General features: G+C 35.8%; 1 protein-coding gene across 1 annotated transcript in view; it reads left to right on the plus strand.

Moving 5' to 3' along the window:
* AQR (aquarius intron-binding spliceosomal factor) overlaps window positions 1–15,694 on the plus strand; it is a 103,415-nt gene that overhangs the window by 33,537 nt on the left and 54,184 nt on the right. Inside the window, exons 14-18 of the mRNA XM_007462507.1 lie at window positions 2,955–3,057; window positions 5,625–5,745; window positions 8,726–8,867; window positions 11,980–12,158; window positions 15,498–15,665. Of these exons, the coding sequence (XP_007462569.1) occupies window positions 2,955–3,057; window positions 5,625–5,745; window positions 8,726–8,867; window positions 11,980–12,158; window positions 15,498–15,665 (713 nt within the window). The remainder of the gene's footprint in view (window positions 1–2,954; window positions 3,058–5,624; window positions 5,746–8,725; window positions 8,868–11,979; window positions 12,159–15,497; window positions 15,666–15,694) is intronic.

Raw genomic sequence — 15,694 nt, forward strand, 5'->3', positions numbered from 1 at the left:
CCGTGGCATGTGGGATCTTCCCGAACCAGGGCATGAACCCGTGTCCCCTGCATCGGCAGGCAGACTCTCAACCACTGCGCCACCAGGGAAGCCCACAAATGTTTTATTTAGAAGGCCTTCTTCACCAAAAGATTAAAAAAATATTATATTTTTTAAGCACTTTTGTAGATTTTTTTTCTTACATTTAATAGCTGTATAGTCTGTCCAGGGAATTTATTTGTGTCCACAGAGCTCCTTTATACTCTTACAAATCATTGAGGATCACAAAGAACTTTTTCAATGTGGATTATAGCCATTATATTTACTACATTAGAAATTAAAAGTAGAGGAATTTTAAATATTTAATTTATTTTAAAAATCAAGTAAAATCCATTGTATATTTCATACATATTGTTAATGAAAAATATATACTCCATAATGAAAAAGAATACATAGTGAGAAGAGTAGCATTGTTTTACAGTTTTGCAAATCTTTTTAATGTCTGGCTTAATGAAAGACAGTTGGATTTGCAGATCTGCTGTTGGTTTCAGTTTGTTTTAAGATGTTATTTTGCCTGAAGTAAATGAAGAAAATCCACTCTTACACAGAGGGAAGTTTATTTTAAAAGCTTTTTCAGGTAGGAATATTATTCCTTGATACATATCAAAACTTGATAGTTGATAGATTTCTTCAAAGTTAGTTTCGTTGTGGTATTGGAAACCATGTTAAGGAAGTCTGTGCAATTAAAGTGAATTGATTTTAAAAATGGAGAGATACACCTTGTTCATGGATGAGAGGACTCAGTTAAGGTGTGGATTCTGCCCAAATTGATCTATAGATATAATTCAGTTCGAGTCAGAGTCCCAGCAGGATATTTTATAGAAACTGACAAGCTTATTCTAAAACTCATATGGAAAGGCAAAGGAACTAGAATAGTCAAGACCATTTTGAAAAAGAACAAAATTGGAGAATTTCCACTACCTAATTTCAAGACTTACTATAAAGTTAAAGTAATCAAGACACTGTGGTATTGAAAACAGGGTAGACATTATAGATCACTGGAACAGGGTCAAGTTCAGAAATAGACCACACGTATACGGTTAGTTGGGTTTTGACTAAGGTGCCAAGGCAACTCAGTGGAAAAGAGATAATTTCAGCAGTGGTACCAGACAGCCATATGCAAAGTATGAAACTTGACCCATTCCTCACATCTGATACAAAAATTAACTCAAAATGAATCATAGACCTAAATATCAAAATTAAAACTTAGGAAATATAGGAGAAAATCTCTGTGATTGTGCTTTCTGCAAAGACTTCTGTAGACAGCAGGGCACGGTCTTTAAAGGAAACAACTGATAAATTGAACTTCATCAAAATTAAAAATTTCTATTTGAAAGACAGTGTTAAGAGAATGAAAGACAAGCCGAAAACTGGGAGAAAATATTGGCTAAATACATATCTGATGATGGACTGGTATCTGGAAGTCTCAGAACTCAATTATAAGAAAACAGCTTAATAAAAAAATGGCTATAGATTTGAATAGATACTTCACCAAAGAAGATATATAGATTTCAATAAGCCTATAGAAAGATGCCTAACATCATTAGTCATTAGGAAAAGCAAATTTAAATCATAATGAGATATAATTATGTACCTATTAGAATTATTTATAAAAACAACAGTGTATTAACTCTTGACCGGTATGTGGAGCAACTGGAATTCTCATACATTGCTGATGAGAATTCACAATGGTAGTGCCACTTTGGAAAAATTTGATAGTTTCTTGCAGAAACATGTGCTTACTGTGCGATCTAGTGTTCTCACAGACATACCCAAGAGAAATGGAAACTTACATTCACAGAAAAATCTGTACAGAAATATATATAGTGGCTTTATTTATAGTTGTCAAAAACTGGAATATATAAATATGCTTCAACTGGTGAGTAAATAAACACATTGTGAAATATCCATATAATGGAATATTACTCAACAATAAAAAGGAACCAACTACAGATACACACAGCAGTGTGGGTGAATCTCAAATGTATTATGCTGAGTGAAAGCAGCCAGCGTCAAAAGGCTACATAATGTATGATTCCATTTATTTGACCTTATGGAAAAAGCAAATTCATAGAGATTGAAAACACATTAGTGGTTACCAGGGACAGGGATAGAGAGTTTGAGGGGCTTTGGGGAGTAATGAAACTGTATTTGAGTGGTTGAAAGCTGTGTCAGGTAAGTAGTGGCAAATGCAAGTTTTTCAAAATTTCGGTTTTTCACTCTGAAATTCAAATTTTATCTTTGGCAACATATACTGTCAGTTATTTTCCTTGAAGTTAGGTTTATTTTGTTCAGATTTTTTGCTGTTATTCAGCTCTGAATAACTAGTTTGTCAGTCGTTCTGACAAACATTCTTTTTACACAAGTAAAAATTGTGTGCAAAATGTGTACTTCCCACTCTGTCACACAGATTTTTTAAAAAACAGATACTCAAGTCCAAATTTAATAACCTTAATAATTTTTTACTGTTTCATCAGGGACATTTTTAAACAAAACTGGTGGGGGTTTTTTTGTTTGTTTTAATAACTGTGTCACAGTGAGGAATGCTGTGACCACTTATTGTACTGGTTGGTGCCACTGCCTTGAACCATGCCACCAGTTTTACCCATTATCACACTGTCACTGTATATGTAAAGACAGTGAGAAAAAAACTTAATAATGTCTTGGTATTAATATGAAAAAGTATTGTCCTTGTAGCTTCCCTGAAACAATCTTGGGGACCATGAGAGGTTTGCAGAAGACAATTTGAGAATTCTGTATTAGGGGTTTAACTCTTCGCTGATTTCATATATTTGTTGCTTGTGTCATAGGATTATATTTTCTACGTAAAAATTTTTAAGCCATCTGTAAAATTATGTTTCAAAAATGAATTAAATTGTAATAAAATATTCTGATGAGTATTCTTTATTCTGCAGTTCAAATACACTCCACCAGGTGGCATCATACCTCTGCTTGTTACCAACTCTTCCTAAAGGTGAAGACACAACTTTTGATAAAGAATTTCTTCTAGAATTGTTGGTAAATATTAATGTTCTTTGAATTTTGCATGTGGTTTTCCCTACTTTTTTGAATCATTCTTAAAAATGTAGGTTGGTACAGATTTTTTTCTGGGCTAAAAAATTGGTAGGTAATGCCTGCTTGTTTGGGAACTGTATCATTTGATTTTGTCAGATTTCTTTTTCATCTCTTAGATTTCTTTTTCAAGTCTCTTACCTCTTAAAACTGCTTTATAGCATGGATTTGTTCCATGCAGATATTTATGAGCAACATCTGTGTCAGGCACTGGATTCAAGCACTGGGGATACAGAGATGGCCCACACTGTTCCTGCCTTTTAAGAGATCCCAGTTATACCTACACACACACACACACACACACACACACACACACACACACACACACACACACACACACACACAGATAATACGTATATATTCGTATCTATTTATCTGTTTTATTTAAATATAGTACCTTGAATATTAAGTCATACCTTTATCACTAGAGAGCTCAGGAATGTTTAAAAATAGAAAAAGTTATTACCGACTTAGTGGTTTAAGAATTCTAAGGGATTTCTCAATCATTTTGGGAAATGAGTATTAGTTTGAGCATCAGCTCTTAAACTAATATTTTTTTGTGTGAGGTTTTATTTTTTTTAGTACAGTTTCAGGTTCATAGCAAAACTGAGGGGAAGGGATATACTTTATTTTTTAAACTTCCGTGAGGTATTTCATAAAGTGGATGAGTATTTAACCATACGCCACTATGAATATCTAGGTTGTTTGCATGCTCACTAGTACAAATAATGATGCAGTCTTAATACATGCCTCTTTGTGCCCATATATGGACATTTAGGAAAGGTACCCAGAAGTGAAATTATTTGATGTGCTTATTTAAAAGATAAGAGATGCAGCCAAACTGTCCTCCAAAAGCTGTATGTTCCCATCAACAGTGTACTAAAGTATGTCTCCTTAAGCTTTTATCGGCATTGGATGCTGTGAGTTGCCTCAATTTTGCCAGTCTCATGGGTTAACAAAAATAGCTTGTTTTAATTTTTTGTGTGCTGACTGCTATAAGGTTGAGTTGTCTTTTATATGTTTCAGACATTTTTTATACCTATACAAATGTACACTGCATGGATTTGTAAATACATACTTTTTACACATATGGAACAATAATGGGCACATGTTTTTGTAACATATTTCAAGCTAATACTTCTAATACAGGGTATAAAATACAGTTCCTTACTGTAGAGAGGAAGATAATATGCTTATTTGGGGGCAGTAACAGGAAACTATTTGTAGCAGGTGTTTTAAGCCTGGTGACAGGTGTTTAAGTGCCATTTGGAGAGAAATCCTTGGGAAACGTTTTAAATTAACTCAAATATAGAAAATACTTTTTATCGATATTTACTTGCATGAAATATATGTCTTGGGTCACTATCTTTCCCTTACTTCTTACAAGTCACTTTTTGTTGTCTCTGACTACAAGTGCTTTCTAAGAATTCCTTGTCCTGTTTTCTGATAATGTAAAATCTTCTCTGGTAAGTCAGCTTTTGGAGATTAATAATATATCCTTACTATAGAAAGAAATGAGGACTTTTCCAGGAACCTTTCTAATGGAAAATAGGTTTGAGTATAAAGTTGATCCTATCTATGCTTTTTAGGGTCTTATAGCTAAGATTTCATCCTTAAAATTTAAATAGTTATGTGAAAAGAAAACAGTTTTAGAAACTTATAGTGCTACAGCATTATCTTTCATTTCCTCCCCCTCTTAAATGATTTTTTCAGGCTTTGGATTCTTCTAATATCCAACCAAATATGATTAAAAAATTCAACTATGCATATTGTTTAGATGATATCACACTGTCTTCTTTCCTAAAACAATACTATCTCTACTGAAAAGAATGTGACACATTTTTCAAATATATCATTATTTTGGCATCTCTTAATTAGGTAACAAACTTATTTCTGTATTTGAGATAGATCACTGTAGTATTAACAATGGAGGGGTACATAGAGAACATCAAGTACAACTCTCTCGTTTTACAAAGAAGACTGAGGCCAAGTTATTAGTAAACTTATCCAGATTATTTAGCTAGTTAGCACAAGAATGAAAACTGTAACCTAGGACTTAGGGCTCCCATTTTTTTTCTTACATTGGTGAATGCTGTGTTGCTGTGGGTTTTAAGGTCTTGGCATGTGCCAGACACTTTGACATTATTTTACAGCATTCCACTTCATTTTCATAAGAAACCTAAGAAGGGAGTGACATTTTAACCTGCTTTACTGAAAAGGAAACTAAAATCAGGGAGTTTGAAGTAACTTGCCCAGCTTTCACATAGCCCACAAGTAGAGGTGCTAGGTGTTGAACTTAGATCTGTCTGATTCCAGAGTCCATCACAGTCAGTACCTCTTTCTTCTTTGATTTGTGGAGAACATGAAAAAGGAAAACAAAATCTCTTGTTAAGTGCTACAATAACTCAAAGACATGAAACTTCTCATTCCATACTTTGTGTTGAATTTCTCCATAAATTATTTTGATTGAAAAAAGATACTTCTGACTTTCTTTCTAAACCTGTTTCCTTTAGGTATCTCGTCATGAGCGTCGAATTTCTCAGATTCAGCAGTTGAACCAGATGCCTTTGTATCCAACTGAGAAAATCATATGGGATGAAAATATTGTCCCAACTGAGTACTATTCTGGGGAAGGTATGGTAACGAAGTACAGTATTCAGATGTAACATGAAACTTAGTTTAGAATTCATCTTATATAACTGAACATACTCCTATCTGCTATATACATTAGGGTAATTTTCTGGTACCCTCAAGTTCAACTTTAGGAGCTAGAAACTATTCAGTGTTTTGAATGCTTAGCATTAAGGATTTTTATTAAATTTAAGCTTTGCCTAATGAAATGTGTGTTTGTGTGTGTGTGTGTATCATCCTGTATAAATGTGCCCGTAAAGCTGTGTGTTCAGGAGACCTAATAATACAAGAAGTGTAGCTTTCATTATGTCACTGTAGCAGGCTTTATTTGGTAGTGTTTTATTTTTCAAAGCCTTTTCTAGAGGCTCTTTTGAATTCCTTGTAGAGCCAGCTAATGACCTCCCATTGAAAGGCATTGTCATTAGTTAAGATAAACCCTTAGTTTTGATCCAGAGTAGTATTGCCTAGTATGTTCATCTACCTCTTTCAACAGATTTGTTTCTAAATGCTTATCCTCTAATGATGAGAATTTGCCACAATTGAGTATATGCCAAAGTGCATTCTGACACATTTTGAAGGCATATTTCAAAAAAAAATTTCTGGAAGTTTTTTGAACAACAGTGTCATGATTAGTAGAGATGTGGCTATTTTAAAGAGATCACCAATATAGGTATTGGTATATTTATTTAAAAGAAAATTGTCTCTTCAGAGTCATATCCTGGAGCCATAATTCCAGTAAACCCAGTGCACTAAAATTGTACTAGATTTCAGAATAATCAGTCTTCATATCTTTTTATATTCTGACAGTGATTAATGCATGGCTTCCTCACTTTTCTAATTTGTTCATACTAAAAGCATTTGTGATCATATATGTATGAATAACACTTAAGAATATTTTGTCTTTTTAATGAAAAGTTTGTGTCCTTGAAAATGTAAACAGTCTTATATCTAGCTTTTGGTACTATTCAGTGATGTTGGTCTGAGTTTAAAACATATTTTGCTTAGTATAAAGTGTTGCTTTTCTTTCGCTCCTATGATTAATGAAGTTAAGTGAAAAGAATTACTTCTCAAAATTTGTCTTTGTACCTGTCTTGCCATGGTTCTTCACTGACCATGGGTGAAACTGTGCTTGTGGGGCTCGGTATTCAATGCTGTGAGATAGGCAAAGATCAAAGCCAATCCAGCACAATTATGCAAGCTGCTTCCAGCCCCCAAGGAGAGAAAATAAGTGTGAAATTGGGGCAGATATTTAAAAAATATAGTATAAGAATTGTAAAGAAAGTCTTTGTAAAGTGTTGCCTTTTTAAAACCTTTTTATTGTAAAATAAACACAAATATACGAAGCCCACACAAAATAAAGATAGAGCTTTACTAATTATCTTAAGGGAAATACCCTGAAACCCTTATAATCACCTTGTCAGCTATCCCAGAATCCTCCTGTGTACCCCTTCCTACTTACTGCTTTCTCCCTCCGCTGGAAAGTAACCATTTCTTGACTTTTATAGCAATCACTGTCTCACTATTTCTTCATAGTGTTATTACCCAGTTGTGCATCCCTAGACACCATAGTCAGTCCTGTACATTTTAAGATGCCTTTTATTTTACGGGTACCAGCTGTATCCCTTACTTTTCTGTCTGTTGAAGACCCTCAGTTGTTTGATCTGTATAGTTTTCCACAGTCTAGATTTTTTTAATTGACTACTCACAGTACAGTTCAACATGTCCCTCTGCTCTTTATTTATTTTTTCTACAAATTGGCTTGATCAGGCAGAGGTATTCTCTCTTTGGCAAGATCCTTGGTGGTGGTGTATTCTTTCATCAAGAGGCACATGATGTCTGGTTGTCTCTGTTTTTGTGATATTGCTGTTTAATACCTAGATTTGTTAATTCAGGGAGGGTTACAAAATAGTGATATGTTATTTGTTTTTTAATATAAGTATGCCATCAAAAGAGATGCTTTCAGCTTCTGGCTTGAAAGAAATTGAATTAGATTATAAGTCAGAGTTTACTAACAAATGATGTGAAATTTTTGTACATTGATGTTTCTTGCTTTTAGGTGCATTGTTTCTTTGGTAAGTATGGGTAGGGATGATGAAAATAATATGATTTGCTAGTAAAATGTGTTTGGGGGTTCTTTTTTTTAAGATTTTTTTTTTGATGTGGACCATTTTTAAAGTCTTTATTGAATTTGTTACAATATTGCTCCTGTTTTATGTTTTGGTTCTTTGGCTGAGAGGCATGTGGGATCTTAGCTACCCGATCAGGCATCAAACCCGCGCCCCCTGCACTGGAAGGCAAAGTCTTAACCACTGGACCACCAGGGAAGTCCCTGGGGTTCTTCTTTTTTGACCTTTTTGATATTGGTGCTGAGTGCTTGGTTACTTATTATCCCAGGGAAATAGTGTTAGGTGAAGGTAATGGAAAGAATATGGTTCATCAATGTTGTCAGAGAAGGGAAATAACCCCAGGAATAACATGCGATCAATGCCTTATCCCTAAAGGCTAGCAAAACGGCAAAGGTTCAGAGCACTGTAGTGATCACTGAAGATAGAGTTGTGTAATGTAATATACTAATTCAGTTTTCTTGGTAAATTTGGTCATGGGCTATGTTTATGGTAGCATTATTTACTTTGAGATTTGCCAAATACAAATTAGGTGGTAAAGAAAGAATTTTTAAACTACTTGTGTTAGTTTTAAGTATCTTTAAATACTTTTTAGAAGCACTGTTTGCATATGAGTCATTGATGTGCAGATTACATGTATTAATGAAATTCATCCTTTATTCCCGGTCTTAATAGATGGCATTTGTTAACTTGGTTTCAGTTTCTGTGTGGAAATAAGAATATGACCTTATCAAATATGCTGTATTTTAGACACCATTAAACTAGATTCTTAACAAATTTGTGCTGCCTTGTTTTAATACATAAAGCAGATGTCTGATTAAAACAAATAATTCAAATATGGATGTTATTTTCCTTTTCAGGTTGTCTTGCTCTTCCCAAGTTGAATTTGCAGTTTTTGACTCTTCATGATTACCTCCTAAGGAACTTTAATCTCTTCCGCTTAGAATCGACTTATGAAATTAGGCAGGACATCGAGGATAGTGTCAGCAGAATGAAGCCATGGTTAGTAAATTGGTTCCACTTGCAATGAAGAGATGCAAACAGTGACTGACATACTTCTGTCAGAAACCTCACACGTGTAATTAGAAATAATACATCTGTGGTGAAGATGCCCTTTAAAATATGAGATATTTACTCTGTGAGAAGTTCTTGAATGTGAATTAGATACATCCAAAGTGCTAAAATAGAAAATATGTATCTGGGTCGTTGGAAGTGGGGCTGAGGGTAAGGGAAGAGAGGTCATTGTTCTGGGAAGTGGGGCGGGAGGGAGAAATGTAGTGGGGAGGAGGTTGGGCATTAGTAAAAGGGTAAAGAGGGAAGGGTATGGGCTGACCAGCAGGCCTGTACTAGGCAGGGCAGTTTAAGTCCTGAGAGAAGCTTACGATAGAGGGGTATTCTATTACTCCAGCCGCTCTTGTGGCTGTCACCACTAGTCTCAGTCAGCCTCTCTAAAGGACCTGGCAGGAGAGGAGGGGCATAGCTGAACATTGCACAGAGTGGAACATTGGAACATCTTCCCTGCCCTCCATCCATAGGTTGCCTTGAAGAGACTAAATCATCAGCATTTACTTTTAGGGCCTGTTGAGTAGGTTTCGTTATTTGAAGAACTTTTCTGCCTAAACTCAACTTTCCACCCGCTAGCTTCTGTCTGGAACTCCTTTAGCTAAGAAAAGACTTTCATTCTGTTGTAGGTAGCTCTGCATTATAAGATTTGTGAAGGTTCATTTTGCTTTTCAGACATGACTAACTTTGGGTAAATGCCCTTCGTTCACTATTTCATTCTAGGTATGAAATTATTGGAGATAAGTTATATATCACAGTTGACTGTAAATGAGTAAAATAATTCTGTAAAATGAATTTTCATTAAATTATTGTCACACCATGCATACATATGTACAATTATACTGCATTCTGTGTGAAAAGCTTAACATATTTTGAGTGTGAACTGATTCAGGTATCTTCCAGGCTTCTCTCCTTACTAATTACAGAGAGCTGCATGGACACTGTTTATGATGTTTTTTTCACTTCCATATTTTATTTCATACACAGTTCTAGTTTTTAATTAATTGTTATGTGAAAAGTTATTCTGGGTGAGAGTCTAAAACACAACAAAGTATTTTTGACTTAATAATCAGTTTGAGTCAGTGGGCAGGCTAGCACTGTGCAATTCGTATACCCACTGGCTGATCGTCTCTGCCCACAGCTTTGCTGAAATTATTGCCCATTGTTTGGACCCCAGGGGAGTGCTTGGTCAGAAAGCTGCCTTACAATTTATGGTTACCTTGCACTTATATGCTCAGATTCTGGACCTAATTTTGGTCATTTTGCGAAGTAGGGACTTAGTAACTAGCAGCTCATCAAGTAGAATTCATTTATATTTTACTTAAATGCCAAATAAAGCAGTAATACTTGGAGCTCTTACGGTTTATTAATAAATTTTTTTTTTTTTCTTGTGGTACGCCGGCCTCTCCCTGTTGTGGCCTCTCCTGTTGCGGAGCACAGGCTCCGGACGCGCAGGCTCAGCGGCCATGGCTCACGGGCCCAGCCGCTCCGCGGCATGTGGGATCTTCCCAGACCAGGGCACGAACCCGTGTCCCCTGCATTGGCAGGCGGACTCTCAACCACTGCACCACCAGGGAAGCCCCGATTTTTTTTAATTTACATTATTTTCTGCTAGTGGAAGAAAATGTTACGTTTTGGAGATAACTATTGGTAATAAATTTTTCTAAATTTTCATTCCTAATTGCCCATTATTGGAAACTGTTAAAAATAATGAGATCTTGAGGGATAGGGCTTCCTTTTGTTTCATGTCTTGAAGGTGGAAAAGTAGCAGAGGCATTTTTACTTATTGTGTAGTTCTAATCATGTTTTCAGGCTGCTGAAACTACTGAGCAGTGTGAAAGAGGATGTGCTTATGAGGATCAGAAATCTATACTCTTTTAATGCCTCATGTTGCAGGTAGATTTTATAAAGGAGGAAAGAATTGGGGAGAGTAGATTAGTGGTTGCTTGGGAGTAGGAAGGGTTGACTGCAAGTAGACAAGAGGGATCTTTTTAAAGTATGATGAAGATGTTCTAAAATTGGATTGTGGTGATGGATGCACAACTTTGTAAATTTACTAAAAGTTATTGTACATTTACAGTGAATGAATTTAATGGTATATAAACTATATTGCAATAAAGTTGTGAAAAATGGGGGAGGTGACAGAAAGTTATTACAAAAGCTTTTAGACACAAGGTAATGCCTTTTAGAAATTGTTTTAGTACTGACCAAGTCATTGGATTGCAGAACTTTTATTTTTAATTAGTTTCACTCTTTGATGTTATGAAGTTTTATAATTTTTTGTTATTTACAAAAGCCTTTACTTAGGATATAGGTTATCTTTGTAAGCGTGTCATTTTTGGCAGTACTTTCCAATTTTGGAGTGTTGCTGCAGTTTTTATATTACAGATTGCCCCAATACACTATTTAACGTAAAAGGTAAAGCACCAATATAAGAAGAAAGAATGAATATTTGCTTTTTAGTGGTTCTGGTTATTACAACTAGCTTGATGATTCCCCACACTCCCATCCATAGCAGTGTCTTACCAGTGTTTTAAATATTATGCCCTAAAGAAAGCATTTGCGTAGATATTGTCATTTGCTTGTTTTTAATTTCTTAAAGTCTAGCTTGTTCTAAAACATTTTTGAAGCAACTTATAGAAGTATTTATAATACATAAGATAAAATGTAAACAGTTGAGGCTATCCTGATGAAGAGGGGAAGAGGGTAAGAATATAAAATAAAACTGAATGTGCTGGATTATTTCATTCTTTGACAAAATGGCTCAGCTCTTACGTACATAGAGTTATATGTTTTTCTGGGGATGTGGGGGACATTCCTCTACTTCCCTTTCTTTTCTGGACCATGTTTGCCTGTTTCATCCTACCATATATACTTCCTAAATATTGAGACTTAGGGGGTTTTTTTTAGTTTAGAAATAAGAGTTATTAATGTTAGGGCTTAAATACTAGCTAACCATGTATTCTTAGTTACTAGTTTAACTTGTCCAAAGTTGAGCAAAAGTTGTTTTTTGCTTGGGTAACCAGTCTTCTGCTTCTGGTTTCCATTCCAGGCAGTCTGAGTATGGCGGGGTGGTATTCGGTGGCTGGGCGCGAATGGCCCAGCCCATCGTGGCGTTCACCGTGGTGGAGGTTGCCAAACCCAGCATAGGCGAGAACTGGCCAACCCGGGTTCGAGCAGATGTCAGCATCCATCTGAACGTCAGAGACCACATCAGAGATGAGTGGGAAGGTAACTTTGCCTTTCAAGAAGTGGTCACCTTTTGCTTTTTCAATTTATAGACTTTCACTTAGAGCATTAGCAAAGCACATTCACCAGATACTGCCCTTTTAAATTTATTAAATTTTATCTTTAAAATTTCTTTTAAAGAATGGCAATTGATTTATAGTTATTACTAGTAAAAATACCAAAGATCATACAAGAATAATTAAATACCTTCATACTCTAATAAAAAGCATAAAATAGCACCTATATCAGTGTTGTGAAAATTGCAGTTGGCAGAGCTGAGAGGGGAGCATTTTAAATCATAAAATTTAGGAAGATAATGTTTGTGAATTTATAGGATCACTATAAAAAGAATAAAATATTTGTGTTCACTAAAGAAAGGGGGGAAACCCACATATAACTTGTACACATGCAAAGCAAGTAAGGAAAATTGATATTTTTAAGAGATAAAAGCAGCCAAAGTAAAGTGAATAGGGATGCATACAATTTGTACCAAAGAGAAGTCAGATAAAAAAAATCAGTGAAATCAAATGTATTCAAGGATAAATAATAATTGCAGGGAAGTTATTTTCCCTATTCTTTACTAAGCAAGATATTAGGGATGGGAGTTCTGTGTCACAATTTTATTTAGAGGCAGATATGTTCTAAGTTACTAAGTCAAACGGAGTTAAAACATCAATACCACCTGTGCCAGAAATGGCATGTAAACTGATTTTTAATTGGCACTTTTGTATTTTTCTCCCAGCTGTCTATGAGAGCTATTGCTGTCCCATTATGAGAAATAGGAGCTGGTATGTTTTATCTCCTTCTACCTTCTTGGCATGCCAGAAGGAAAGGGATAGTCCCTTAATGGATCAGTTTTCAGAAATTATTGCTCTTAATATAGCTGTTTATAACCATAGGGTCTGTATGATATATTTATCAAATAATTCTGAAGGAATCCAGCAACAAAGCTGGCCAAATGTTTAACAAATGGCCACCATAGTTGGTATAGTTTGTGACAGATTGTTTTTTTGGCTCTTGTATCCTTCAGAATTGTTCAAATCGGTGCATTACACATCTAGAATAGTATGTACCTTTATTATTGCTGTATTGTGAGAAAGTCATTCAGTTGCTGAAGAAGGTTTTACATTTATTGCCCCTTGGAGCTTAAGGAGGTATTAAAATAAACACTGTTTTACATAGTGGGTAATGAACTGAAATAACTTATTGGCCACCCCTAGAAGCAGTGATGGCTAGAAGTAAAACTTGAAGGAAAAAAGAAGACCCTTTGTAGAAATGTACAGATGACAGATGACACGCCTGCATTATAGTTTTAAGGAAAAAAAAGGATTTGTTACCCCAAACCCCTTACGAGTCTCTTACCTCCATTACTTTGGAGACTGGTGATCAGAAGGCCATCTAATAGTCTTTTTTGTTTTTTTAAACATAGGCTTCTGGTAGATGAGAAATAGAATGGGTAAATTTTGATGGGCAAGATAGGGAACAAGAGGGTATTGTGGGACAAGCAATTCATCTGGGGCATGGTGGGAAGAAGAGTGTTTTCTGGGAGGCCCGAGAGCAAAATGCAGGCCCTTTATTGATTCCAGACAGAGCAACCAAGTAAAAAGTGAGAGGGAGGTTCTGTAAATAGCAATGAACACTGTCCTGTAAAAACAGAAAATTTTTGAAGAATTTAAGCTAAATGCTGTAAAACATTGTTGTCCCTTCAAGAAGGTGTGAAGCTCAGGCCCTTATCTTCTCCATTACCCCATTTAAAATTAAGGAAACAGAATTAGTGAAACTGAAATGTTGGATCCTGCCCTAGAAGGCACAGCTGGGAGTAAATGCAAATGGTTGAAAGGAGAGTTCAGCTTATTGTAATACAGGTATTTTTAACGTGGATGTAAGATGTCCCACAGCATCCCTCTGTGATGCCAAAAGGTAACATTGGTAGGGATTAAATTACTTCTCAGGGCCACTTCTTTGGCTCTGAGACTGAGAAGTTTTAATGAGTTGTGCAGATCAGAAGTCATATAGGTGGTACAACTCACATAGTAGATCATTTCCCCTTAGTTTTCATTGTTCTCCTGCTTCTTCGCATAGAATTTGTTGGGAAATAAACAATGAAGTCATAATTATGAATCAGTTACTATTTCTAGCACACTTAAACCCTATTCCATATTGAAACAGACCAGAATGGTGCTAATTAATACTATTAGCCACGCACTCACATGGCTGATTTGATTTAGTTGTATCTCTTATTACCAAGGTTATGAGCAAGCAGACTGTTTAAATTTGCATTTATACTATACAATGACTAACAGAAGTGACTCGGGGGACTTCCCTGGTGGCACAGAGGTTAAGAATCCGCCTGCCAATGCAGGGGACACGGGTTCCAGCCCTGGTCCGGGAAGATCCCACATGCTGTGGAGCACCTAAGCCGGTGCACCACAACTACTGAGCCTGCGCTCTAGAGCCCGTGCTCTGCAACAGAGAGAGGCCACCACAATTAGAAGCCTGCAACAAAGAGTAGCCCCCCGCTCACTGCAACTAGAGAAAGCCCGTGCACAGCAACGAAGACACAACACAGCCAAAAATAAATAAATAAATAAAACTAAAGAAAAAAATGAAGATTAAGTGGTGTAACATTATATGCTGTGTGGTCTAATTTTGTGTCCCTTGTCTTCCAGTGTGTATTTTTAATAGAGCTGGGAATCCAGTTGAATCCATAATTTGAGCCAATGACTGAGAAACTACAGACTTTGGCACAAGTCTCCTATTTCTTGGCATTTGCTTATAAAAATTTCAGCATTTGCCAACTGAAGCAATATATATTCAGCTGCCTTCTCAAGATGCTATCTATAAACAGTGCTTTTGTGCCTTGATGAATTATTCTAGACTTGACCTCTTCTGGTGAAATACAATTAGACTGTTGTTGAAATGACACTGATGGACAATTTAAACTGATGTTCGAAACCTGCTAAATATGATATAGATGGAATACATGCCAACCATATTTTTGGTTACTTATTAAGAATGTTATAAATAAGAATGATGACAAGCATCCAGTTTTGGAGCTGTAGCATGATCTGGAGGACTTGTTCAGTAATGTATATACGGCATAAAAGTTTCTAATTTTAATATAAAGAGAAATTTTTATTTAATTATTGCTGTCAAACATTGAGTATTGAAGGTTATAGGAAAACCCATAGTTGTATTACAAAGCACGTATAATCACTGATCACCTCTGATATTTTAAAATGTTTTTTATACCTTTTCAAAAGATAAGAGGATGAGAATTTGCCAACAGGAGACAAAGCAATGTCATTCTAATAAGTGGAAATGTCTTTTGTGTTTTACTAGGACTTCGGAAGCATGATGTATGCTTTTTAATTACCGTACGTCCCACAAAACCTTATGGTACCAAGTTTGACCGGAGGAGACCTTTTGTTGAGCAGGTTGGCCTGGTTTATGTCAGAGGCTGTGAGGTCCAGGGCATGCTGGATGATAAAGGGCGTGTCATTGAAGACGGTATGGTGATCTGCATGTTTGAAAGAGTG

Source organism: Lipotes vexillifer, unplaced genomic scaffold (assembly GCF_000442215.2).
Source record: "Lipotes vexillifer unplaced genomic scaffold, Lipotes_vexillifer_v1.1 scaffold164, whole genome shotgun sequence".
In the NCBI taxonomy this organism is placed as follows: Eukaryota; Metazoa; Chordata; class Mammalia; order Artiodactyla; family Lipotidae; genus Lipotes; species Lipotes vexillifer.